This window comes from Alligator mississippiensis, chromosome 2 (assembly GCF_030867095.1).
Source record: "Alligator mississippiensis isolate rAllMis1 chromosome 2, rAllMis1, whole genome shotgun sequence".
Taxonomy (NCBI): Eukaryota; Metazoa; Chordata; order Crocodylia; family Alligatoridae; genus Alligator; species Alligator mississippiensis.
In genome coordinates, this window is record NC_081825.1 from 754913 (window position 1) to 782169 (window position 27257).

A 27257-nucleotide genomic window follows, 5' to 3' on the forward strand; every position below is an offset into this window, starting at 1 on the left:
ATGGAAGGTGGGGGGGGGTGGAGCCATGGCAAGGCCTCTGCCCTGGGAGTAAATGCTTGCTTTTCTCTGGCTCTGAAGGAGGAGGAGAACCTGCGTGGCCAAGTGAGGGACCTGGAGGAGAAGCTTGAGACTCTGAAGATAAAGCGTAATGAAGACAAAGCCAAGCTGAAGGAGCTGGAGAAGTACAAGATCCAGCTGGAGCAAGTGCAGGAATGGAAGAGCAAGATGCAGGAGCAGCAGAATGACCTCCAGAAACGTCTCAAGGAGGCCCGAAAGGTGAGTTCTCCCAGCCCATGCAGCAGCTTCTGTGATGGGGCTCACTCAGGGAGCAGGTGAGTCTTAGGAGGTTTTAATACGTGGTAGAGTGCCCAGATTCTGGTGCAATGCTGCCAGCATGAGATGACCATGCACGAGCCCTTCCTTCTGGAGAGATATGGTCCAAATGTGACATCTGACCTTGATGCAGCCTGACCCCATGTGCCAGCATTGACCAGCAGAGCTGCTCTAGGCTGTAAATGTCGAGTCAGACTAATGGGTGTTGAGTGATGGATGACTTGTACAAGCATGAGATGGTTGGTGTTAAGTCTGTCTGCTCCAGGAGGCTGGGTGCATCCAATGTTTGACATGGAGCCACAGGCAGCCAGGGAGCTAGATCACAGTTAGCACAGACGTGTTTACCTGTGCTGCACTTGCCCCTCTAGTAGACACACATTTCAGTGCATTTCTAGCCTGTAGGACCTGGGAACCTGGTTCTGAAAGCCATGGGAATCCTCTGGAGAGCAGCATCCAGCGGGACCCACTGCCCTTTTCCTTCCCTATTCCATCCTGGAGAGCTCCCGGATGTAAATGAGGGAGGCTGCTGCTTCCTTTGATTCCTTCCAGTTGCTAAAGCAGCAGCAGGCTCCACTCAGTGCAGCACTCTTAGTGCTTTCTCCGTTGCTTAGAGTTCTACCTGCCCCTCTCCTGATGGAGGAGCCTCTTGTTGTCTGAGGTCAGTGCAGCACCAAGATTGCCAGCCCCAGGCATTCAGAAACCATGATCCGAGCACTGAAACCCATGCCTTTAGCTTGTGTGCAGGGATATTTGGTGGGGTTCTCACTTGAATTCTGGCTCTGAAACCATTAGGTTGCGCTTGAGTTACATTTCCAAGTGGAAGTCCTCATGTAATCAACTGCTTCCAGCAGCTGGGGCTTTGTGAACAGCATTCGGTGTCACCAGGCTTGTCACCAGCCCCTGTGACTTCATCCCGCTGGCACAGTTGCTGGCCCTGCCCTGGCTGATGGAAGAGGCCCAGCCCGGTGCCTCTTGTTACTCCCTCTAGAAGCTAAGCACAGATCCAGGGTTGCTGAGTACAGGTCCTGTTCCCTGGGTAAGAAGAACTCCTGATTCAGTGACCCTGCACCGCTAGGCCCCATCCCCATCCTGGTGAATGCCGTCTGGTGCTGCAGGTCCAGCTGCGCCCCTTGGGACGCCGCTGCCTTGCTCGTTCTGTGCCAGACACTGGGGAGCGACCCGACTGGCCCAGTGTGGGGGTCCTGACTGGGGTGCAAAGGGGGAGGCTTGTTACAAACCTCTGCTCAGATCCAAGGTCTGTATTGCAGTGTAGATGTGTGGCACTGCGCTGCCTCCTGGCCATTTTCAGGTACAGACACCACCCTTCTGCCAAGGGACAATTCTCCTCATCTCATGCTCCACCTCTCCAGTCCTTACTCTGCAAATAAGAAGGAAGAGGCAGATCCCTCGCTAGGTCTTCACAGTCTAATAACAGAGCAGCTTAAGTCAGTCCCAAAGCTCTTGGTCCCCTTGATTCCAGGTTACACCTCAGGCGTTTCCTTTAGGCTTCAGCCTGCTTATGCTGCTCAGCAAATATGAAGCTTCCAGGTGTGGGCTTGGGAGGCCAACTGCTGAGAGTCTGGTGTGGCCTGTAGCAGGGCCTGTCCCTGCACGGTCCTCTGTTCCACCTATCTGAGTGGTCCTGAGGTCTTCAGGATCCCCATGCTGAGGAGACGTAGTTCCCCTGAAGCAGAGACAGAGACCAAGTTGCTTTCCCTGCCTGTATCACACCAACAGCAAACACAGCGATCATCAAGTTGGCATGCAGCCTTCATGAGCAAGAGCAGTTCCATCCCAAGCCTGTCTCATCCTGACTGCGGCATTCATGCCCGTTGCTTGGCTGTATTTTGCTTGACCTATTCAGATGCAAGCTCAAAGCCGACTGTGGTATTGCAAGAAGCTGTTCTCAGACTAGGTAAGTCAGTCTGCAGGAATCTCCTCTGAGCTGAGCAAGGGGGCTCTAGACTTTGATGCCTTCAAAAGCATCTGGTAGAAATACGAATCTATTCCACCTGCTTCAGTGCCCCAGCAAGTGGATAATGGCATTTCTCTGGCGCTTCTGACCGTGGGAAGGCTGCTGTGCTGATTTAGCTCACATATGCTTCATGGTTTAAATGCAGCCTTCCTGTAATAGGCCTTCCGGGGTGCTTTAGTTCAGACTTTTCATAGCAGGCATTAATTCTGCTTGCCCTTGATGTTATCTAATGCTTGCCCTGTTCTCTGCAGTTAAGGTCCCAAATCTTTTGGCATTACAGCCATTAGCCAGTGAGCCACGATCACGTCCTGGTGTCAGGAACAAGCTAATGAATCCCATCAGATCTCATTATGCAGAGAACTGCCCTTGTCCAGCATGGTTCAGGGCCCCATGGGGAGTTTTTCAGAGACTCTGGACTTTGATGGCAAACTGCTGTGCCAGCTCCAGCCTGGACCCTGTGATCCTCACTGTTTATTCCCGCCTTTAAAGTATTTCCAGCCCTTGTTGTCACCCTTTTCTCCAAGCTCATAATCCCACTGTTGATATTTCTGGGGTCATGTTCTTCTCCCAGGCAGCCCCTGCTGGGCACCAGCCTATGCGCTCAGGTTTTTCTTCATGGTCTTCCTCACCTATGTGTAGAGCTGTCCTGCTCTGTCCTGTCCTGTCCTGCCTCTGCCTGGAACACCATGCCTGCCGAAGCATCCCAGTTTGCAGTTTTCCCCTCCCAGGAGGTTAGGTCTCTGCCCCACACCTTTGCATTGTCAGCCAGGCAGCCAGAGGCTCGCAGCAGTACAGGGAGCTCCAGTTCCTCTGCTCTGTCTTGCTTTCCCAAGAGATATCTGACTGCATCCACCTTGCTTATTCCTTTGTCCCGCAAGCAGCTCCCTGTGCCTGTCTCTTCTGCGATGAGGGAGTGCTTGCTGACCTGTGCTCTTGCTCATCAGCCCTAGCTCCTCTCTCCTCATCCTGCAAAACAGTCCCTGTTGTTCTTGCCTCTGGGATAAGGGTTTCCTTTTGTTGTTACAGAGCTGTTCTTTTGCTTTTTATTTCTGTATTTGTGGCTAGAACTAGACCTCTTCAGTAACTGAGAAGCTGCTTCCAAGGTGGAATGCATCTTTCCAGCAATTTGAGTATGCTGGGGTGGTTCTTGCAATGGCCCTTTCCCTCCATCATGTGACCCCCCCCTTCCCCCCCCCCCCCCTCACTTCCATCACCTGAGGAGCAGTCAGACTTCATCTGTGCCTGGCTGCTGCCTCCATCGTGGTCTGAGCTGCTCGGATTGTCTTCGTTCTGCACAGACAGCACCTAGCACAAATAACTCTGATCCGTGATGGGCTTGTAGGTGATAGGCTTTCATGGCTGTAACAGGACCCGTGCATGGCTGGCCAGAGGGAGCAGTCAGGCACTCGCTGTGCTACAGGTTAAGCCTTCTCCTGGCTGATGCCTGGCCTTGTTCTTCTTTCCTCATCCACACTCTTATGCGGGGTGGAAGGCACTGCTGGCTGTTCATTCCTCTGTTACCACTAAGAGGAGTCTGGGGGTGTGGGAGGAGTTTGAGGGGCACATGCTGAGGTGAGAACAGGAGACACTCCTGGGTGGAAGACCAGAGTGGGGCAGTTTCAAGTGATGGCAGTAGTTCCTCTCCTAAAAGCCATGCAAGCAGTTGCTAGCCAGAACTCTCCTCCCTTTCGGAGGTGCCTGATGGCTGCAGCTTGTGGATGGTCTCGGCTGTGGTGCAGGTAACATTCCTAACCAGTCAGTGCCAGGCCTCTTCACCCTGCTTCTGCCCACCTGCAGGAAGCCAAAGATGCCTTGGAAGCCAAGGAGCGCTACATGGAGGAGATGGCTGACACGGCAGATGCGATTGAGATGGCGACTCTGGACAAGGAGATGGCAGAGGAGCGGGCTGAGTCCCTGCAGCAGGAGGTGGACTCCCTGAAGGAGAAGGTAGAATATCTCACCATGGACCTGGAGATCCTGAAGCACGAGATTGAGGAGAAAGGTGAGAGCAACTGGTGGGGGTGCCCCCTCCTAGGCAGACCTGTGCTGGAGATGCTGTTGTGATAGACGCAGCATAAAGACCTGGTGCAAGGAGGCTCACCACTCATCTTGTGGGGCTAGGAATTGCTCTGATAGCTTCTTCCACAGCCAGCCAAATGTTTCGGGCCCTCTATGTGCAGTTGGGTTTCCTGACCCCACCAGACAAGTAGGGCCTTTGTAGGCAGGCAGCTCAGGTGGGAGCAATAAGCCAGCATTCAGTGGCACTGCAGGACTTCCTGGATAGGCCAGAACTTGCCATCTCCCTTGCTTCAGGGTCTGCCGGCCAGAGCCTCACCATCATGGTGTAGGTAGCTGGAGGGGAAGGATCATGGGGGGCTTGGGCCTGGGGCACTGCACCCGCCACCATCTCTGGGGCGAGCCATATGCTGGCAGAGCACATGGGGTCTGTGCCTTTTGCTGATTCCACAACAGCCACTTGGCTTGTGACCCCCTGTGCACACAGGGCAGAACCAGAGCATCACAGAGACTTCCTTTCCTTGAGTTTCTTAATGCCCTCTCCTCCTTTCCAAGATAAACTGTAAAGGATTTGCATTGGCAAGGCAATGAGCAACTCTGGAGCCCTGACATCAAGGGGCTGTCTCTGCCAGCAAACTGGGGGCAGGCCATGTGAGGGCCTCCAGCACTGCTTGGCTGAGACGGCCTGAGTCTGCATGAGGAGGAGGGAGCAGAGAGACATGTGGAGATGGGAGCAAGCAGCTCAATAAGTGGGGTCTTCATCAGGGAAGAGGGAACGCGGGGAACTGAACAGGGACCTGTTGTTCCCCAAGTCCCAGGACATTAGAAGCAGGGGGCACTGCTGAAATGAGCAGGTGACAGGTTTAAAACCAACAACAGACGGGAGTTTTCTGTGCAATGACTTCGTTGCCCCAGAAGGGGTGGGGGCAGAGAGCTCAGCAAGGGGCTGAATACAGGCCTGGAGGATGGATCTCTTCGTGGCTGTGGAACAGGATGGGTGGAGACGTTTCCTCTGGTATCTCTCACCCAGTGCTGGTGGGAGCCAGGGGTGCGTATTGAACAGGTGATGGATCATTTGAAAGATCCGGTTCAGTGCTCTTCCTCTATGGTATGCACCCCTGCCACTGTTGGCAATGGGACACTGGGATAGAGGGACCATTGGTCTGACTCAGTCTGGCCCTGCTGCTGCTATGTTCTAAAAGGGACCGACCAAAGGGAGTGGGCCTGTCGGGATGCAGCGCAGGTCGGGCGCTTTAACGTCTCATGCTCTTCAGTAGCCCTGAAAGGCAGGGGCCAGCTGCAGCGGCTCCAGTCAGGGGAGGGTAACAACAGCTGTCCTGGTCCGCCAGCCCCTGCCTCTCGGCTGTCACGTACACAAGTCAAAATCCCCTCTGCTTTGTAAGTGCTGTAGCACGAGGCAACTAGATTTTGCACCCATGCTGAAGTCTCTCCTCCCCACTTTTTCCCTCCCACAGGCTCGGACGGCGCGGCATCCAGCTACCAGGTCAAACAGCTGGAAGAGCAGAATGCAAGGCTCAAGGAAGCTCTTGTGAGGTAAAAGCTGCCCTCCCACAGTGTCCTTCTCCCATGGGGTCCTGCCTCTGCAGGTCCTGCTGCCACTCATCACTGGGACCAGGGCACGTGAGGCCTCTTGCCATGAGGTTTAGACTTGGTCTAAACCTGGGAGCAGACCTCCTGCGGCCTCTTTCCCTTCCCAGTACTGAGGCACCTTTCACTTTGGGAAGCACGGGAGTGGGTGTGGATCTGGAGGCTCCATGCCCCAAGGGCCTGGATAGGTCTGTCCCGATGGCTCTGGACTGGACGTCTGCAGCTGCCTCCTCCCTGGCTCCCCTGCCAGGGGTCTCTGCAAAATGCTTGCTTTTGTGGGCTGGAGGCTGTGCGTGTCTGCAGGAGAGCACTTGGGCAGCCCTTGACCTGGGGCTAGGCCCTGCAAGGCCTCTGCAGGGCTGCTCTGCAGTTGAGTGCTGCTGTTCTGCGTGGCAGTGACACAGTGGGCTGGTGCTGCGTGGTCCCACGGGCAGGATGGTCCCAGCCACAAAGAGCTCATGGTCTGAAGGCCATGGGCAGAGGAAGGCTGGGAGAATGGGGGGCAGCATCACCCCAGTGCAGCCAAAGAAGAGAGCAGAGCCAAACCCTGGGGACTGTGTGCTGCCCCTAGTTTCCCCCTCTCCCCAAGTTGGCTCAGCAAGCAGCCAGCATGCTGAGGTCCGAAGGAGTCATCTCAAGTAAGACGAGTTTCCTGGCCCCTCTGAGAAGGGGAGCAGGTCCTCCAGAGGCTCCACAAAGCAGCCCAAGGAGAAAGCCCTTATCTAGCTTAGGGTGGGGAGGTGCAGCAGCATGTCTAGAGTTCGGAGACCAGCTAGAGGATGTTATTGCTCAGTGCATGGGCTCTCTCAGCCTTTTCCTCCCTGAAGCTTCCTCCCCACCCCCAGCTTCTGTCCCCACATCACAGGACCTTCTGCACTGCCGTGTGCTGCAGGAGTGGAACGGTCTCTGCCCCAGAGAGCTTGCAAAGATGCTGCATTCACTTGGTTGTCTCTGCTGTCCTAGCTCCTGCTTACCGCCCCCAGCTTCACTCCTTTGAGATCACTTTGCTCCCCTGGGCCGTCCAGCCATCCATTACCACTGCCCACCTTCTGTCCTCTCCTGTCTTCCACAGTCAGGGCTCGTTCAGGGGCTGGTACTGTTCCTTGCTTGGGGCCCTGTCCTACCTTGTGCCGCTGGTGGCTGTTCTCCATGGGCACTGCTTCTACCTGCAGCAGAGAACAGCCTCTTGGTGGTGCAGAAGGAAGAGGCCAGTGCTATTGCAGTGCTGTGGGCGAGAGCCCTGTGTTGGGGAAGCTCTAGCTGGTTGCTGACTGCAGGCTTGCTTAGCAGTGCTCTGCCCCAGAGGACCTTTCAGGAGGCCTTCTCTGTGCAGTTCCACTGCTGGGTCTGGACAGATGTTCTCCAGGGGCTGGGTTTTATGCCTCAGGACCTCCCTTGTCTGCTGCTTTTCTGGGAAGAGCTAGACTTGGAGCTGCATCTAAGCATGAGATGTCTCTTGTTGGAGCAAGCTCAATCCAATCTTCTGGTTTGGGAGTCTTCACTATGGGGTGGCGTGGCTTGAGATCAGGGTAGCAGGGCTGTGTCAGCAAGGAGGCGCAGCCCTGTCAGTACTACAAGACTGAGGCAGGATGTGCTGTTGGGGAGAGGAGAGGGCTGCCGTGGCCCCAGTTCCCACACCTCCCTGCCAGTCCTAAGCACACATGCTCTGTTGAAGGATGCGGGACCTGTCTGCCTCGGAGAAGCAGGAGCACGTGAAGCTTCAGAAGCAAATGGAAAAGAAGAACACGGAGCTGGAGGCCTTGCGCCAACAGAAGGAGAAGCTGCAGGAGGAGGTGAAGCAGGCGGAGAAGACCATTGATGAGCTGAAGGAACAGGTGAGTCCCCTGAGGGTCCTGGGAGGCTTCTGGGCCTCCCAGAGCCACTGACCAGCAGATCAGCAACACTGCCTGAGGCCTTGGGGTGAACTGGGCACCGAGAGTAGTGCTCCTGGCTGCTGCAGCCCCCAGCACTGCAGAGACCATCCAGAAGGGGCAAGCAGGGTGTCCCACAGGGCTCTGCCCCTCTCCAGCACTGGTCTCTGCTGCTGTTCCCACTTGCCCACAGCTCTCCAAGGTTGAGGCATGTTGCATCTGATGCTTGAGACTCTTTGGTGCCTCTGGCGTTGTGTGACATTGCAGCCCAGCGCCAGCTGGAAAGGAACGTGCCTGTGGGGCCTGCTGTTAGCCAGACAGGGCCTGTGGGAATGTCTGTACTCACTGCAACACAGTGAGGGCACTCCTGTGCCTCACGGTCTCTCTCTGGGAGTGGAGCTGCTGCTGCAGGTGAAAGCAGGACATGCAGGGCCTAAACAGCAGCACAGCTGGGACTGGCTCTTCTCATGGGCATTATTTGGTGGTATGCTGGGCGGGGGAGAGAGAAAGAAAGACGAGGCCTGTGTTCTGCTGTAGAGTGCAAGCTCCCATCACTGTGGGACAGCCGCCTGGGTGTGTACAGGCCTGGTCCCAACCGCTGTAAGCATCCAAGCCAGGTTCTCCACTGACTTGCTTGGGAGCCTCCGCTCACTCTGTCCCTGATGTGTTTTGCCCCCTCTTTGGCTTGGAAAATCCCACTGAACTGAGCCCCTCCTCTGCCCAAGGCCTTGTGGGCACCTCACCGGAGGATAGACCGAGGGGCTGGACAGGCCAATCTCTGCTGGTGCGGAAGGAGATCTTGAATCATCGCAGAATCCTAGAAAAGTGGGGCTGCCAGGGAGCTACAGAGGACCAGACCAGTCTGAACAGAGGGGAAATCCCTTCCTGCCCCAGTGTAGCGTCGAGCTGAGCCTCCAGCCAGGACCCTGCAGGGTTGGTGCCAGCAGGAGCATTGGCCCAGCCCAGTCCCATCCCCAGCCTGGCCTGCAGCAGCACCCAGCACCTAAGGGAGAGGCTTAAAAACCCCCTGACATGTGGAGCAGAAAGCCAAGGAAGGGGCAGCCAGCACAGCCAGTCAGGTTAACCCTTTTGTGTTTACAGGTGGATGCGGCTCTGGGTGCCGAGGAGATGGTGGAGACTCTGACTGAGAGAAATCTGGACTTGGAGGAGAAGGTCCGGGAGCTCCGCGAGACCGTGGGGGACCTGGTAAGTCGTGCAGCAGCTGGGTTGTCCCCAGGCAGCCTCTGCCCGAGCTGTAGAAGGCTTGTTGCTTTCTCTGCCTGGCTGCTAGACTGACCCGCAGCAGTGACGCCGGTACCATGCAGGTACAGCCCATCTGCAGCAGCAAGTGCTTTCTGAGCTTGGGGGTTTGTCCCAGGCCCCTGTCAGCCATATTCCCTGCAGCTGGTCTCTGTCAGCACATACAGGATGTCCCTTCCACCTCTGGAGCACCAGCCTTCCCTTGCCTGGCAGTCTGTGCTGTATAACCAGCCCTTCTTTTTTCGTGCCACCCCAGGAAGCCATGAATGAGATGAATGATGAGCTGCAGGAGAATGCCCGTGAGACGGAGCTGGAGCTGCGGGAGCAGCTGGACATGGCCACGGCACGGGTCCGCGAGGCTGAGAAGCGCGTGGAGGCTGCACAGGAGACGGTAGCTGACTACCAGCAGACCATCAAGAAGTACCGTGAGCTGACTGCCCACCTGCAGGTACTGCCCCCCACCCCTGCAATGCCTGGGGACCTGCTCCCTGGTGTCCGTGGGGGGGACGGGCAATAGCACAGCTCCCTTCATGGCAGCAGCCCCTTCGGGGAAGAGACAGAGTCACAGAGAAGTGGGGCTGGAAGGGACCTGACGATGTCACATCTAGTCCAGCCCCTGCCTGAAGCAGGGTCAGCCCTGTCCAAATTGTCCTATACAACCCATACTCTGAATTCTGTGTCAGACGACCATCAACTCTAACCCAGCATAGACATCATGCTCTAACCTGCCACAGGTGAAGCAGGGGGACTATAACAGCCAACATCCTGCTTCAATCCTGCTTGCCCCAGGTAGGAACGGGCGCTGGGGTCATATCACCCCAGCCAAATATCTGTCCAGCCTCCTCTTGAAGACCCCCAAGGTAGGAGAGAGCACCACATCCCTTGGGAGCCCGTTCCAGAGCCTGGCAGCCATAACTGTAATGTTGTCATTATACACTCAAGAAACCCCAAGCAGAGGCTGTGTCCCTGCTGCAAAGGAAGGAAAACCTTTCGCCCTGTACCCAGTCTGTACCAATCTCTACCTGTCCCAATCCCTTCCTGCCCCAGTGCAACATCGTTCTGAGCCTGAGCACAGGGGCAAGACCCTTTAGCCAGGACCCTGCGGGGTTGATGCCAGCAGGAGCATTGGCACAGCCCAGTCCCATCCCCAGCTGCAGCCAGCTCCCAGCACCTCTAGGGGAGGCTTCAAACCCCCAACACATGGAGCGGAAAGTTGTGGAGGGCAACAAGCGCAACCCAGAAGCCTGGGAGATCTCCACAGCAGAGTGCAGGCATTGTTGCTCCTCAATCATCCCTACCCAGTGCCCATCCTTCCCTGGTGTCTTTCCTACTGCCTCAGTGACAGGGAACAGAGCTCAGCAGGCAAGAGCTCTGTCAGAGGAGAGGGCACCCTGGCAGGGACCCCCTGCCAGACAAACAAACAAGGTGCCCAGTGCCTCAAGGCTGGGCTTCTGGTGCAGTTAGCCATACAGCCAGCTGTGCTCACAAGGGAAGCCTCTTCCTCGCTCATATTGCTGACCTCTGCCTTGCTCCCCAGCTGCCCATCCGGCTGCTGCCCCCCATGGGCTGAGACTTGGACAGAGGAGCCCAGGCTGCAGTGCAAGACACTTCCCAGCATTTAGGCCCTTTGGAGTCGTGCCGCCCTCCCCTGGCAGCTGAGGCATAGGGCTGCTAGAGCCCTGGGCAGAGGGACCGTATGTGTCAGGTTTACAGGAGGCTTCAGTCATCAGGAGGGAGTTGGTACCACTCAGCCTTGCTGCCCTGGAAGCCTGGTTTCCTTCCTGCTGCGCACCCCTGGCAGTGTGCCCGGGGCCAATCCCTGCATTCGGTGCCTCTGATCACCCCTCTCCTGTCTCCAGGATGTGAACCGAGAGCTCATGAGCCAGCAGGAAGCATCTGCTGAGAAGCAGCAACAGCCTCCTCCAGAGATGTTCGACTTCAAGATCAAATTTGCGGAGACGAAAGCCCATGCCAAGGTAGGGCTGGCGGGAGGGCTGCATCGGGACTGCACTTAGTGGGTGTGCCAGCACGTGCTGCGCCCGGAACCACTTCTCAGATGCAGGCATGGGTGGCACCGTACTATGGCCTGGGGACAGGATGGCCAAGGTTTCTGACCTCGCAGCAACCCAGGTTGGCTGGGCGTCCCTTGGCTGTTGCAGGCCTGGGTCTTTATAGGCTGCTGAGTCTCTTGTGCACAGGCAGCCAGAGCCCTGGAAATCAGCCCAGCAGTTTCATTGGAGAGAGAGTGAGCATCATGCCTGGCTCACCCCTGTTCCCCATGTATGGCAATGGAGCCCTGGGCCTGTGAGCTGCAGGGGTCGTGTGCACTGTAGGGGGTTAAATGTGCTCTTCTGGTCTGAAAAAACCTCCTCCTGTGGTTTCCCCAGAGCAGAGGCACATGGACACATGCAGATGTTATTGGTGCAGATGTTTCCTGAGCTGCTACCAATGCACCTCTTTTGCTGCGCTGCCCTTTGACCTTCTCACAACCCTCCAGCATAGCAGGGCCTGGTCTGGACTGGAGCCCCCCAGGCACTGCTGCAGCATAGGCAGTCAGTAACAGCAAGGAGTCTCCTTCACAGCTGTGGTTGTAGCACTGGGACCAGAAGGGAAGGAGGCTCTGGCTCTGCTTCTGGAGCAGCCGGGGAGCATGCTTGCTCTCTGGTACCTCAGGAGCCTACCCAGTGCTGTGCTGGGTCATAGCAGCAGTCCCAGTAGTCTGTCTCTAAACCCCAGCACTTGCCTGCCTTGTGCACCAGTCCGCAACCCCTCTCCCACTGCCTCTGGAACTTCCTAGCAAGGTTCTGGCTGCACTCCCCCCTGCAATACCTCTTTTATTTTATGTCCTCTCCATATAGAGTCACACAAAGTCCTGGGACCTCCTGGTCAGCCTCCTTTGGGCTGTGGCCAAGCTCACCATGGACCAGGCTGGAAAGGAGGGGCTGGCTGGAGGGAAGCCGGGTGCCTGCAGGGCTGTCTTCCCCTCACCCCTCCAGGCAGGGCTTCACTGGGTGACGTCCACAGGCTCCTTGGAAGGGCAGGGGGCACTGGCTGGGCTTTTCAGCTTGGTGTTCCCCCCTCACATCCCTTGTTAGCAAGCTGTGCCCTGTGCTCCCAGTCCTGGTTTTTCATGTTGTGTCCCAGGTACTCGGGTGTTATGCAGTTAATAGCTGAGGGGGGCTTCTCATTTCCCGGTGGGCCTAGACCTAGGACCTACATAACAGGCCTGGCTCTGACAGGTACAGGAGCAGATGCTTTAGGAAGGAGCGCATGGAGTAGGGGATCTCTAGAGCCATCTGTCCCTGTCGGACCCTCCCTGACCACCACCAGCATTGGTTTAGAGGTGCCTGTGGACAATCCCCAACCGTTCTCTGTAACGCCTATGAATGGCTCTATCATCCCTGAATGCATCTAGTCCAGTAGTGCTGACTCCCCAGCCTGCAGGCTGAATGCAGCCCACGGGCTGTCTCATCCAGTGTGTGCTGTGGAGCTCCCCTTGGGTCTGAAAATTTGGTGTCTGAGGAGCAGCACCAGTGGTAATTGCTGTAGCTTCCAGCGGGCACAAGGCTGGATCTGGCCTGCAGCCTGGCCCTACAATACTCACCCCTTGGATGTTACATGAACTACACACTTTTCCCTCATTAGTCTTCAGCCTGCTTCTTGCTAACATACTTGCGGGAGTGCAGGAGGCATCTGCAGTGCTCCCAGCCCGCTCAGGGACCCCTTTGGCCTTTGTGCATCTCCCACAGGCCATTGAGATGGAGCTGCGCCAGATGGAGGTGCAGCAGGCCAATCGGCACGTATCCCTCCTCACTGCCTTCATGCCAGACAGCTTCCTACGTCATGGGGGTGACCACGACTGCATCCTTGTGCTGCTGCTCATCCCGCGCCTGATCTGCAAGGTATCTGGGGAGGTGTCAGGGAGTGTGGAATGGGCTGTGGCCAGCATGGCGATGGAAGGGGGGCATAGGGAATGGCTCTGACCGGCACTCTCTGGGAACAGGCAGAGTTGATCAGCAAACAGGCACAGGAGAAGTTTGACTTGAACGAGCACTGTGCGGAGCGCACGGGCCTGCGGGGTGCACCGGGCGAACAGCTGAGCTTTGCTGCTGGTCTGATCTACTCCCTCAGCCTCCTGCAGGCCACGCTGCACAAGTATGAGCAGTAAGTATCGCACCATGCTGCTGGCAGCCTCCTGTTTCCCCCCAGCTGAAGCCCCCATCTAAAGGGGGTGCCCACAAATCTCCCCATCTCTGTGCCCTCCAGGGTGATCCCAAGACAGTGGCTGCTCCTCTGACAGGGCTACCCGATCCCCCCTCAGAAACCCAGGGCAACTTAGGTTTTGCAGGTCTCCTCTCCTGAGGTTCCCTCCCCTGCAACCCCAGCTCTGCTGCAAATCTGGGCTCCCCTGACCCCTCCGGGCCTGGGCTTCAAGCAGCCCCTCCGTGGGGCTGCCCTGCTCCAGGAGCCCAGCTATAGGAATGTAGGCTCTGCGCCCAGAGCTGCGTCAGTGAGGCCCTCTGTAAATGCTGCCCGAGGGGCTGGTGCTGACACCTGCACCCAGACCCTGTCTCAGCCCCGTGGCCCGTCACAGCCTTGCTGACCACATGCACTGCCCTGCCGGCAGGGCCCTGACCAAGTGCAGCGTGGAGGTGTACAAGAAGGTGGGGATGCTCTACCCGGAGATGAGCGTGCATGAGCGCTCCCTGGACTTCCTGATTGAGCTGTTGCACAAGGACCAGCTGGATGAGACCGTCAACGTGGAGCCCCTCACCAAAGCGATCAAGTACTACCAGGTGGGACAGGGCTCTGTGGCAGGCGGCCGCTGGCCCCAGGCCTGTCTGTGTGGGTGCTAGGTTGGGTTCAGGGCAGCTCTGAGCTGGGATGTGACCAGTGAAGCCTGCTGGTAGTTTGCTGCAAGGGGGGTGTCATTTCCGGTTAAACCTGTGCTACGGGAGAAGCAGCCAAGTGCCCATCAGTGGCCGTTTCCCTTGAGTGCTCTCTGCCTGCTGAACAGTGAGTTCACAGTGGCTGTGACTGGGTCAAACATGCCCGTGTGTCTCTCTTCCAGTGTCCTCAGTCCAGAAAGACATTTGGAGGAGACAAGGCAAAGGGCGCACCCAGCTGCCTCTTGGCTGGGAGCTCTGGGCCCCATGACCTTGGATGCAGGGTGGGGAGGGGGCTTAAGCTTCTGCAGTCACTGCTGCTTTGCAGGCTCCTCTCAGTGTCAGAGATGGACCCACACAAGGTTCTTTGGGTAAATCTGATACCCTTTATTAGACCAACTAAAATAGTTGGAAAAATTCTTCTTTGCAAGCTTTCCGGTACAAACACCCTTCTTCAGGGAGCATCATGGCTACAACCAACACCCCAGAGACATACCCAGAACTTCCCACCCTCCCCTGGGGCTCTGCAGGGCTCTCAGCCGGGTGGAGATGCCTGTGTCGGTGCAGCAAGCGTTGCCTGACTGGTGCTGCAGGCCCCGCTCCCAGCACGTCTGAGTCAGCAGCAGCTGGTAGCTGCTCTCCTGCTTCAGTCTCTTCCATACAGGGCTCCTATCAGTCCTGATTCTTCCACCCTGCGGCTGTTCCACTTCCAATGCCTGCTCTCAGCAGCTGGGTCTGGCCTGTCTCCTCGCTGGCAGAGAGCATCAGCTTTGTGCTGTCTTGTCCTTTTTCACTCACGGCTCTCCCTTTGGGGCCTTCATGTGGGGGCAGGTTCTGGTCCCTGGCTTCCTGCTGTCCCAGGGCTTCAGTGAGGCCAGATAGCTGGCACTTGGCCGAGCGCCTCTGGATCAGCTTCCCCTGCTGAGAGGCATTACCTGGCTCTTGCTTCACTCCACATAGTTTGTAGATGCTGCTAATTCACACAGTGTTCTCCCCACCCCCGATGCTCAGTCCCAGGGAACTGGGGAGATGACTGAGGGTGGTCTGTGCTCTTGTTATCTGGGATTAAACTCTAGTTGCTCATATTGTCTTTAAAGATGACCAAGATGGGAGCACACTTGTGCTGGGTGTCATTTTAATGTTACAGAGGTGCAGTATTCACCTTCTTCCCGGCTCTCTGCATAGCCTGGGGGCTGAGGATCTGATGGAAGGTGGGGCAGGTCAGCTTGCTAGGGTGGTCTAGGGCACCAGGGACTCCAGCAGTCACTGACTGGCTGCACCCTGCTAGTGATTGCGGGCAGGCGTCTTCTGGGATGTCTGCTGGAGGAGCTGCTTCCTGTGTGCTAACACGTCTGGTCTTCTTCCAGCACTTGTACAGCATCCACCTGGCTGACCAGGCCGAGGACTGCACAATGCAGCTGGCAGATCACATTAAGGTGAAGAACTAGCAGGAAAGCCCGGTCCCAGGGCTGGGGCACTGGGGAGAGTTCATGGATTGGGCCAGCAGACTGAGGAGCTGCTGCTGCTCCTGGAGTGCAGGGAGCTCTGGGACATGTCTTCCTGAGACACAGCCCAGGCCCACTGCCCTTTGTCCCTGTCCCTTCTCCCCCAGGCTTAGCATCTGCTCAGGTCCCTCACTGTTCCCCCTTCAGCGGTGGCAGGTGGAGGGGGCATGGATTTTACCAGCAGGGTAGCGGGAAGAACAGGGAGGTCCTGTTACCCTGCAGATCTCTGGATGAGCTGGAAAAGGCAGTCAGAAGGGTCAAGAGCCAGGCTGCCAAGCCTCCAGAGCACGCCTGTCCTGGGTGCTGCAGCCAGACAAACCCCAGCAAGTGCCCAAGCCCTCCTTCCTCAGAGCAGCCCCAACTCCTGTGAGGCTGGAAGCAGAGAGGCTCTTTGCCCTGAACCCAGGGAGCCCTGGGGTGGCCTAGCGCAGCAGCCCATCCTGCCCAGCCCTGAGCTAAAGCCTTTGCTGTCTCTCCTGCAGTTCACCCAGAGTGCCTTGGACTGTATGAGTGTGGAGGTGGGCCGGCTGCGCTCCTTCCTGCAGGTGAGCTGGCATCCTGTCCCCCTTGTACCGCTCTGAGCCACCCCTGGCTGGCACAAGGCGGATGTGCTCCATAGCAGTCAGAGCTATGAGTTCTTGGGACAACGCTCGGGCTGTCAGACACTCAGTTCTCTTCCCCCAACCTGCTCTCTCTAGGCAGGTCAGGAGGCCTCCGACCTTGCCATCCTCCTCAAGGACCTGGAGACCTCATGCAGTGACATCCGCCAGTTCTGCAAGAAGATCCGTCGCCGTATGCCTGGGACGGACGCCCCCGGCATCCCTACCGCGCTTGGCTTTGGACAGCAGGTGAGGCCATCAACACTGAGCTGGGCAGGGTGCGGGGGGATGCCTGGCATACAGGGGACACCCAGACTGCTGGCCACAGGGCAGAGGTCCTTGCCAGCCTTGACATCAAGTGCAATGTGTTGCAGTCACCCGTGTCTCTGCTGGGGAGGTGCAGCCTCCAGAGAGCAGATGTCCCACCGTGCATTGCTATAAGAACATCAGAGCTGCCATGGGCTGGGTCAGACTCCAGGTCTGTCTTGCCCAGTCTCCTGTGTCCCACAGGGGCAGAGAGTGGAGGCTGGAAGGGAGAGTGATCTGGGTCTGAGCAGGTTTTTCCCCTGTTCTTCTCCCCTGCAGCCTTCAGCATTGAGGGTCAGGCAGGTCTGATGCGGAGGCTGTGCCCCTCACTCCCTGCTCCAGAGCCTCCAGTGCCCCTTTCCTCCAAGCACATGTCCAAGCCCTTGTGAATCTGGCTGAGCTCTCAGCTTCCCCCACATCTGGTGACAATGAGTGCCACCCTTTAATGCCATGCTAGAGGAAACAGAACTTTCTGGTGTTCGTTTTAACAAAAACTGCTCTGCTTGACCTGAGCAGAAGGCAGCCGTCAGGTTGTGGTGGAACACGGTATGCTGGGACCTCGGCCGTGTGTGTCCTGGACAGAAGCAGCTGCAGGTCGTTGGGCAACTTGGAGCTCAGCTGGTGTATGATGGTGGCGCCCATGTACATCCCTTTCCCAGTGCTGTGCTGGACTCCCTTTCCCCTGCCCTCCTTATTCTATTCAGCAGCCTTCAGCCATGTGGCACTTCAGCTGCGATGTGTTGTTAGCAGCACATTTCAGGCAGGAGATGCAGCATCTCCCCATCCTGGTGTGTCCCGGGAGAGCAGGGGCAGAGCAGAGGCCCTGTGGGAGCTGCTGTTCTGGGCTCCACATTTTACAAAGGCCGTGGGGAAGTGAGAGAAGGTCCAGAGGCAACAACAAAGAGGATAAAGGGGTCGGAAGACGAGTCCTAGAGGAGAGGCTGAAGGAGCTCGGCAGGTTCAGCTGGGGGAAAAGGCGCTTGAGAGGGATGTGACAGCAGTCCCTGGAGGGCTGCCAGAGAGATGAGAGAAAGCGCCTGTTCTCTCCTGCTGCAGAGAGGAGGATGCAGACCCATGGCTTGAAGTTGCAGCAAAGGAGGTTTAGATTAGAGATCCAGAAAAACATCTTCACTGTGAGAATAGTGAGGCAGTGGAATAGATGCTTAGGGAAAGTGCAGACTCTCCATCCCTGGAGGTGTTCATGGAGAGGGTGGATGGGCACTGGGCGGGGATGATCTAAGCCTAGTGATACCTATTTTCTAACACAGGGATTTCCCAGGTTTCTGGGCTGTGCTGGTTGCCCGCCCCCTCTTTTCCTGCTGTGTCAGGGTGTTTTTACACCTCCCCCGAGGCACTGAGTATTGGCTGTAGCTAAGGCTGAGGACTTCAACTGTGCTGTGCCGATTCTCCTGCTAGGAGCAAAGCTGGAAGCTCCTGGCTGGAGGGTTTTGCCCTTCCATTTGGGGTCAGACTGACACTGCGCACTGGGGGCAGGAAGGGATTTCCCACCCTATTCAGACTGGTTTGGATTGGGGGGGGGTTGCCTTCCTCTGCAGTGGGGGCATGGCCTTGGCCTGGGGTCTCTGGAGCGTCCATTAACAACATTTCATAGAAGCAGGATGTGGGCTGCTGTGGTCCTCCTGCTTTACCTGCGGCAGGCCAGGGTGCTAGGTCTGCGTGTGTCAGGATTGAGGGCAGTCTGATGAAGAGTTTAGGTTATGGTTGTCTGGACTAGTTTGGACAGGGCTGATCCTGCCTCAGGCAGGGATTGGGCTAGATGTGACCCTGCAGGTCCCTGCTGGCCCCATTTTTCTATGACTGTGATAGGGGAGGTGGTAGCCTGTTCACCTGGTGTCAGGCAGGGCAGCACCCTGGAGACTAACTGGTTCAGAGAGGCTGGAGCTTTCCTAGGCAGCCACCTACTGCTTCAGATGCTATGAAAGGAGTGACAGAAAGAGGGTTTTCTATAGTAGGGAAAGGGAGATGGGGAGGGGACCCAGCTGAGAGAGGAAAAGGGTGGGCTGGATTAGGTTAGCTGAGATGAGGCAGTTGACACCCTGGGGGATCCTGAGTAAGCAGCTAGTCCAGGTAACCAGGAACTCGCGGTCTTCCTTGGGCTTGTGGGCTGATGCAGTTGTGTCTGGGGGTGGTTTCTTGTTCTGCGGTTCTGCATTCAGGTCAGTTAAAATACGTCCATTTTGGGGCAGCTTCTCAATGGTTGGGTTCAGAGCATGGAGGGATAAATGTGACCTTAGAGTTCAGCATGCCTTGTATCTTGTGGGAAGGCATGTGCAGAAGGGGAGCGTGAGAGGAAAGGCAAGGCCGTGGGAGTGGAGTCCGGTGGCCAGAGTGTAAAGTCAGCAGTCAGGAGAGCCCTGGCTTCTGCTTCTGACTCAGCGCCTCCCAGCACCAATGCTGGCCTCTGTCAAACATCTTCACTGTGAGAAGAAATGATAACTCACCAGAGCGCCCCAAGGGATGACAACTAGGTCGAATGGTCATAAACTACTACAAGACCGTTTCAGGCTGGACATAAGGAAGAATTTCTTTACTGTCCGAGCCCCCAAGGTCTGGAACAGCCTGCCACCGGAGGTGGTTCAAGCGCCTTCATTGAACACCTTCAAGATGAAACTGGATGCTTATCTTGCTGGGATCCTATGACCCCAGCTGACTTCCTGCCCTTTGGGCGGGGGGCTGGACTCGATGATCTTCCGAGGTCCCTTCCAGCCCTAATGTCTATGAAATCTATGAAACTTCTCCTGATAACCGAGTTTTCCTTCGCGGGGCCTGGACAGCAGCAAAGTCCCTGCCTGGCAGGCAGACACCAACCCCTGCCGTGCCCAGCTTGCTACAGAGCTGGGAGGAGGAAAGGCAAGGGCCACAGCAGGCCAAGCCAGAGGGGAGGGGGCTCCCTCGTCCTACCGGCCTGAGGCCTTGCTGCCTCGCCAGCTGCGACTCCCGTTAGGCTGCTCTCGGTGATTATTAGCAGAGGGATAAAGCAAGAGGGGAGGCATGTAGCTCGGAGCTGGGGCACCTGGCAGGCCTGGGGAGCAAGAGCTACCATTCTGCTGTGCTGGGGACACCAGGTGAGAGTGGATTCCCTAATGGCTGTGTGCTGCTCTTCTCCCCAGGTGTCGGACACGCTCCTGGACTGCCGCAAGCACCTGACCTGGGTGGTCGCTGTGCTGCAGGAAGTGGCAGCCGCGGGGGCCCAGATGATTGCCCCCCTGACGGAGAACGAAGGGCTGCTGGCTGTGAAGCTGGAAGACCTGGCCTTCAAAGCCAGCGAGCAGGTGGGAGCTTCCCCACACACCCCTACCCCCAGGGACCTGCCACCCCTTCGTTTGGGAGAGGCTGGGTCTCTCTGTGCCCCGGTTGGAAGGCCTTTCACAGTGAGCCGGGCAACACAAGCAGAGATTGGGGATCTGCCAATGACCTGCCTGCCACCTGTTCTCTATCACGTCTCCCCTCCACCTCTTTGGAGGGGTGCGCTCTGTTGTGTTCTGTGCCCCGTGGCCTGCCTGAGGGCAGCAGCCACAGCAGGGCACGTGGCTGCAGTGGTAGCAGTGCCATCGGCACAGGAGCACCTCAGGAAGTAGGGTGACCTTCTCCCCATCCCTGCAGATCTACGGTGCCCAGGGCATCAACCCGTATGAGTGCCTGCGCCAGTCCTGCAGCATCCTCATCGCCACCATGAACAAGATGGCCACCGCCATGCAGGAGGGGGAGTACGACGCCGACCGGCTGCAAATCAAGGTGGGCAGGGCTGGGCCTGTCCCCTCCGCCTGGGCAAGGGCCATGTCACATTGGCACTGGCATGGGGAGGGTCTCCTGGGGTTGGGGCTGGCTGAGGTGAAACTGCAGGCCCTCCTGATATGGGGGAGGAAGGACTGAGGGAGGTGCGGTGTGCATTGTTTCCAGACCTCGGCTTTGCTGAGGGGGGCCAGTGTGCCCTGTGAAGAGGGAAGGGGTGCTCGCAGCAGCAGGGAGATGCTGAGGGTCCAAGCCTGGCCTGGCTGGACTAGGGCTGCGTGAGTGCTCGTAGCTCCTGTCAGCGAGTGGCCCCAGCTGCGTGGCGTCCAGCATGGCAAGGAGTATGGAGGCTCTGACGCCGCCCCCACACTGAGCCGACCTCCCTGAGCTGGGCTGTGGCGGGTTCAGGCAACTGCCTGCAGGGCCCAGGTCTGAGGGGACGTTCCCAGGGAGCCCCCTGCCCCCTACCCCCTGCTCCGCACTGTCTGACCACCCTTGGCTTCCACTGCAGCCTGCTCCCCCCGTCGACCTGCGGGCAGCTGCACTGCGGGCAGAGATCACGGATGCCGAGGGGCTAGGGCTGAAGCTGGAGGACAGGGAGACGGTCATCAAGGAGCTGAAGAAATCACTCAAGATCAAGGTGAGCTCAGCTCTGGCCTGCTGCCAAGTCCCCATCTTGCCTGAGGGCCAGTGCAGAGTCTCCCTCCTGGGCACCCTGCTCCCCCTTCCCGGTGCTCTCCTGGCTCGCTGCCTGTGGGGCTCTGCCTCCTTTCAGTCTTGCTCAGAGGTCAGTGGGGGGCACAAGCTGCCTGGGGGCTCAGCCATGAAGGACCTGCACCGGCCTTCCTTTGAGGCAGCTGTTGCAAGCATGTAACCCGTTCCCAGGTGCTAGTGATGCCACGTGCGGTCATGGGCTGCATGTGGAGCATGAGCAGGAAAGCGGGGGGTGACAAGAGGTTCCCCAGGCATTGCGGTCCCTTCCCCTTGTGCTGTCCCCCCCCGGGCCTGAGTGCACCCCTTCCCTCTCCCCCCCCGCAGGGCGAGGAGCTGAGCGAGGCAAACGTGCGTCTCAGTCTCCTGGAGAAGAAGCTGGACAGCTCGTCCAAGGATGCGGACGAACGGGTGGAGAAGATCCAGACCAAGCTGGATGAGACTCAGACACTGTTGAAGAAGAAGGAGAAGTAAGTGTGGGCAGGGCTGTCCTGCCTGGGTGGGACTAACAGGCTGCACCTGCCGTGGGAGGGCCCTTGACCAGGTCCTCTGCACCCACAGTGGGGATCAGCTCTGGGTCAGCGCGGAGTGTAATATGGGATAACCAGAGGTCCAGGACCTGGTCGTAGAAAAATGGTTGTGGGGCTGGCAGGGACCTGCAGAGGGCACGTCCAGTCCACCCCCTGCCTGAGGCAGGATCAGCCCTGTCCAAACCAGCCCAGACAAACCCATCAGCTAAATTCTACATAAGACAACCCTCAACCCTGACACAGCCCCAGGCATCGACCCCGCCCTGGGAAAGCAGGGGGGCCACGGCTGCCTGCCTCCTGCTGCTGCCGACGTGGGGTGGGGGATTGATGGATGCTCCAGAGACCCCAGGCCGAGGCCATGCCCCCACTGCAGAGGAAGGCAAAACCCCCCAGTCTGGACCAGTCTGAGCAGGGGAGAAATCCCTTCCTGCCCCAGTGCAGCATTGGTCTGAGCCTGAGTGCAGGGGCAAGACCCTCCAGCCGGGACCCTGCGGGGTTGGTGCCAGAGGAGCATTGGCACAGCCCAGCCCCATCCCAGCCTGGGCTGCAGCAGCACCAGCACAGCTGGGGGAGGCCTCAACACTCCCTGAAATGTCACTGGCAGGGAGGGGCTGGGCTGGGCTGGGCCCAGGGCCAGTTCTTAAAGAGGAGCTGCGTCCTTAGTGCTCTCCTAGGGAAGGCGTGGGCAAAAGGTGCTGCCTGCATGCCCCAGGGCTTTGCTTTGCCTGCCTCTTCCTGACGTTAGCTTGCAGCATGTGAACTCCACGTTCTTACCAAGTAAACCCCAAGTTGTGGGGAGAGGAACATGTCTGCCTGACAGAGCTGGGAGAAGTGGGAGGCTGCAGAGGGGCCGGGGGCGGGTGACCCAGCCATGTGCGAGATGGCAGATTGCTGGATGAGCTCCACGTGGCACTGGAGGACCCCTCTGCTGGGTCAGCAGGAGTGCATAATCGGGGCAGGGGGCCCGGCCAGGGCTTCTCTGGAGAAAGACTGGGAACACCTCAAATGGGCCTGTGGCTGTGTCCCCCCTGCAGGGAGTTCGAGGAGACCATGGACGCCCTTCAAGCGGACATTGACCAGCTGGAGGCAGAGAAGCTGGAGCTCAAGCAGCGCCTGAACAACCAGTCCAAGCGCACCATCGAGGGGCTGCGCGGCGCTCCCGCCTCCGGCATTGCCTCCATCGTCTCCGGCATCACGGGAGGTGAGTGCCCTGTCCACCTGCCCCCTGCCCATAGGCGAGCTCCCACGGTGCCTGGACATTGGGGCAGGGGCACAGGGCCAAGGGTGCGGAGCCCTGGAAGAGAGAGCACCCCCGACCCTGCTGGAGAGGAAGCCTGCAGGCCCTGCCCATCAGCTGCAGCCTCTCCCTGCTCTGCACTGGGCTTAGCTGTCTGTCCCGCAGTTGAGCAGGCTCACCCACCTGCTCTCTCTACCCACTGAGCCCAGAGACGAGGCAGGAGAGGGCCCCAGCACCACTCTCAAGCTGTGTCCTCAGCCACAAGGGGCCCCTGGGTATTCCCCACCTCATCTGGGGGCCTGGGGCCTGCTGGGTGGGGCAGGAAGCAATACAGCCTCAGCCTCAGAGCCCTCTGCTCCCCGGGCTGCATTGGGGGCATTGCCTCTGCCCCTGCAGGGAGAGGAGAACCTGCCCCACAGTGCTAAAGTGTGGGGCCGGGTTGTCTGGTGCTTGCTGGAGGGCTGGGCTCCTTCCTTGCTGCTGAAGCAGCATCCCCAGACCCAGAGGCTGCACCAATAAGGCACCAAAGAGGCCATGCATTTCTCCTGGCGTCAGCCCTTGTGGAGCTCAGCAGAGCCATGTGCTGTGGTGGGCAGGGGCTGTCTCACAGGCTCCCTGGGTTCCCTTTGAACGCACCCTTCCTGGCAGGCGAGTGCTGCCTCCCAGCTGCGTATATCTGAAACACCCTGAGCGATTCTCGCTTGGCCTGTGCGCGCAGCCAGCTGGTGCCCGGGAGAACTACGGCGTCTCTGCTGCCCAGAGGTGTTGCGTTTGTGCCGGGAGGGTCCCCAGTCTCTCAGGCAGCATGCGTCCACATGTTCTGCTCACAGCTGCTTGCAGGGGCGGCTGTCCTTGGTGCCAGGCAGTGCCTCTTGCTCACGCTCCCACGTGCTACCCAGGGGTGACAGGGAAGGGAGTTCCCCAAGGCACAGAGCAAGCGGGTGCTGGAGGCATGAGCCTGTGCCTGGCCCAGCTCTGTGCTCTTGATGACGCTGTGGGATCCCTGCCCTCTGGTATCTGTCCCTCCTCAAGCTGTAGCTCACAGTCGTGGCAGCCACATGGTGTGTGGTCCTGGGCGGGGGGAGTGCTGAGAGCAGTGAGGATCAGTTCAGCCCCTCACGGGGACCCCCAGGAGGTTGCCAGCTCATCCTGGGCTCCTATGGTAGCTGCTGCAAGCACTGGCTGCACTCACCCACTCCTGCCCTGGTGCTCAGCTCCTGCGTTGGTGCCTGTCGCAGCGTGCACTGAATCACAGTCACAGACATGGGGCTGGCAGGGACCCCTGCAGGTCGCATCCAGTCCCAGCCCTGCCTGAGGCAGGATCAGCCCTGTCCAAACCAGCCCAGACAAGCCCCATGTCCAGCCTCTGAGCAAAGCTGCTCTGGGTGACACAAGCCAGAGTGACCGTGGCTGTGGCTGGCACGGAGCCGCCAGGGCTGCGAGGTCGAGAGCGGTTGAGCTCTCGGGCAGGGAGTGAATGTGGGTGGGAACGGGCGGTTTTTTCTGGGCTGTTCTTTGGCCTCTCTAGCCAGAGCCGCACCTGAGCCTCTCTCCTCAGCTCTCACTTCTGCTTCTTCTCTCTCTTCTGCTTCCTTCTCCCCTCCTTGCCCGGCAGAGGAACAGCAGAGAGGTACGGTACTGCCCAGCCTGCTGTCGCACATGCCAGCTCTCCACACCCCCGGGACCCCGAAAGGGGCCTGCGTGGAGAGGAGGCAGGTTTCCATGAACATCTGAGCATGGGGCCCTGGGGTGGGTTGTAAGGTCTGTCCAGGGACAGCTGCTGTTTGCCCCAGCACCCCACAGCTCCAGGTGGAAGCTGTGCATGCATTGAGCAGGGAGCGAGGGGCACAGCCTCTGCATCAGACCTGCCTGCACCCTCAATGCTGGAGGCTGCAGGGAGAGACAAACAGGGGAAATCCCTGCTCAGACCCAGTCACTCTCCCTCCAGCCTCCACTCTGCCTCTATGTGGCACAGGAGACTGGGCACGACAGACCTGGGGTTTGAGCCTGTCAATGGTCGTTTCTATGTTCTTATGAAAATCACGGTGGCAGGAGTAGATCTCGCATCCAGGGAGGCATGAGGGCGATGGGGATCGTGCACCCTTGCATGGGGACGGGGGGTCCCTCTGGAGCATCTGATGCAGGGGCAGCTCTGTCCAGCCTCACCTGGGCCGTGATGCTGTGCGGGGTGTGTGGCTCAGTGCCATGCCATTCACACCCGGCTACCTTGCTCACCATCTGCTTGTCCCACTGGACCCACTGGGGCCCCAGTCTGCTGGCGTGGTGGACTGTGCTGGACTCGGTGCAGAGTGCCTGGGGGGGTGGTTCCTGCTGCAGCCTGACACAGGTAGCCTCTCCCCCTCGTCCTGCCACAAGCCAGCTGCAGCCAATCTGCCCGCCCCCTCATGGCACTGCCCTTCTTGCCCGTGTGCAGGTGTTGGTGCTGGCCAAGCCATGGTGGGGGGCTCAGGCCCCATCCAGGTGAAGGACTCGCCCCTCCTTCTGCAGCAGATTGATGCCATGCGCCTCTCCATTAAGTACCTCAAGAACGAGAACAACCTGATCAAGGTGAGGGGCTGGGGGGGCTCTCGTGCGCCTGGCCGGGCCCAGGCTCTGCAACGGAGGCCTGTGCCCCAACCAGCTCTCGCTCCCTCTGGGGAATAGCAGGAGCCTCCTGGGGAAGGCAAATCCAAGCAGGGGCCAGGGCCAGGCTGGCTTGGCTGCATCTGGAGCAAAAAGCACCAGCCACAGGGGTTCCCAAAGCAGGTGGCCAGTAAGGCTGAGAAGGCTCCTGCCTCCCCTCTGAGAGGGGCTTGCACAGCCCCAGCGGCCAGGGCACCCCCTTGCAGCTCCCTGTGTCTCAGAAATAAGACGCAGTGCGTGGGTGTCACACGCCCTGGACAGAGATGCGAGCCTGCCCCTGTAACCGTTAGCGCTGCTGAGCCTCAGACCGGCGATTCTGGAGACCATGGGTCAGCAGGGCAGGGGAGTCCCAGGGCTCCCTTGCCTAGATCGGTGGCTCTCAGCCTTCTTTGACTCGAGGGACCCCTGGATAGACTCGCGCCTGCTTAGGAAACACCAGCTCTATGTTCGCTCTCTCCAAGGGCCGTTTTTCTGCTGCAGAGAACTCGGAGAGCCCAGCTGTGGGTTTCTATCATCTCTGGGCCTAGCTGGTGAATCCTGTCTGTGCTCCTAATAGTGCCACCCTTGTGAGGCAGGTTGTAGCACCCAGGGTGCCTGGTTGAAAATCGCTGACTTGGGAGGAGGCTGTCTTAATCAAGAGCAGGCTCTTGGGGTGTAAGGCAGGGGCTCTCCCTCCCCCTGGGAAGGGGTGGAGAGAGGTCTCTGCAGATGGCCGTCCTGGAGATGGAGCATTTGGTCCTTGCATTTGCCACCTTGTCCTGTGTCATTATCTGACTGATTGGGGAAAGGCCTGGTCCCCTTTTTGCCCTCCGGCAGGGCAGAGTCTGCACCACACAGCCGGGCACTGGGGGCCAGGGGAGGCTGGCCCCACCAGTGATGCCGCTGTCCTTTGCTTCCCAGGGGACGCAGATGAAGACAGAGTTGGCAGGGCTGCCCCCTCTGCACGTGCCCAAGCTCTCTCTGCCCAAAGACCGGCAGGGAGATGAGATGGCCTCTGGCTCCCTGTACCGGAAGACGAACCAGCTGCTGGAAACCCTCTATCAGATGAGCGCCAATGCCAGGGTGGTGGACATCACGCGCAGGAAGTCAGGTAGGTCCACACGGGACCCCACTGCTGCTCCTCCGTGGGGTCCAGGGCTGCAGCCTCCTGTGCTGGGGCTGAATGGGATCAGGGGTCATAGGGAAGGTGCAGAGAAGGGTAGCAAGGACGATGAGCGCTATGGAGGGGCTTCCATGTGAGGAGAAACTACGAGGCCAGGCCTGGTCAGGGTAGAAAAGAGATGCTGGAGGGGGGACATGAGAAGGGAAGAGAGTCACTAGGGACTTATTATCAGCTATCTCTCACCAGGTAAGAACAAGGGGGCACAGCATGGCATGAGCGGGCAGTCGACACCAGGAAGTTCTTTCTTGCACCATGAATTAAAGGGCAAAGCTTGTTGCCCCCAGATGTGGGGGAAGCTGAGGGCTGGGCCAGATTCACCAGGGCTTGGAGCGAAGGGGCATCAGTGGCTCTGGAGCAGGCAGTGAGGGGCACGGCCTCTACATCAGACCTGGCTGGACCTCAGTGCTGGAGGCTGCAGGGGGGAGAGGAACGGGGGAAAGCCCTGCTCAGCCCCAGCCACTCCCATTCTCTGCCGCTGCCGTTCCAGCCTCCGCTCTGCCGCTGCGTGTCGGGGAGACTGTCTGCCCCAGGCCAGGGCAGCTCCGAGGTTCTTATAGGGGTGCGGGGCTGGCTCTGCCCCCCTGTCCCACTCTGTTTGAAGCCCCCCGAGGTTCCTGGGGCACGTCTAGAAGACCCCTCGATGCAGGGGTGGTTCTGGCGGGCAGGGCGTTGAGGGAACGCAGCGGCTTCCCGACCTGGGAAGCAGGCTGATGACAGCTTGCTCATGACTGGAGCCTCCATCCACTTCCAGTGTCGTGATGGAAAGCGTGTCCAGTGTCCCTGCAGCCCCCCATGGGCCAGGCCCTCGCTAGGGGTGACGGGGTGAGTTGTCAGGTTCTTTGGGCCAGCAGGGCTGGAGAAT

General features: G+C 58.6%; 1 protein-coding gene across 12 annotated transcripts in view; it reads left to right on the top strand.

Annotated features, from left to right (window-relative positions):
- DCTN1 (dynactin subunit 1) overlaps positions 1–27257 on the top strand; it is a 101629-nt gene that overhangs the window by 71674 nt on the left and 2698 nt on the right. For all 12 annotated transcript variants that reach the window (XM_059721166.1, XM_059721161.1, XM_059721162.1 and 9 more), the window contains 20 exons: positions 79–276; positions 4106–4310; positions 5800–5878; positions 7608–7767; positions 8905–9009; positions 9320–9511; positions 10923–11039; positions 12813–12965; positions 13067–13227; positions 13691–13859; positions 15317–15385; positions 15937–15999; positions 16153–16302; positions 19491–19652; positions 19984–20115; positions 20624–20752; positions 21151–21293; positions 22388–22554; positions 25025–25158; positions 26134–26323. In XM_059721166.1, coding sequence (XP_059577149.1) covers positions 79–276; positions 4106–4310; positions 5800–5878; positions 7608–7767; positions 8905–9009; positions 9320–9511; positions 10923–11039; positions 12813–12965; positions 13067–13227; positions 13691–13859; positions 15317–15385; positions 15937–15999; positions 16153–16302; positions 19491–19652; positions 19984–20115; positions 20624–20752; positions 21151–21293; positions 22388–22554; positions 25025–25158; positions 26134–26323 — 2878 coding nt within the window. The remainder of the gene's footprint in view (positions 1–78; positions 277–4105; positions 4311–5799; positions 5879–7607; positions 7768–8904; positions 9010–9319; positions 9512–10922; positions 11040–12812; positions 12966–13066; positions 13228–13690; positions 13860–15316; positions 15386–15936; positions 16000–16152; positions 16303–19490; positions 19653–19983; positions 20116–20623; positions 20753–21150; positions 21294–22387; positions 22555–25024; positions 25159–26133; positions 26324–27257) is intronic.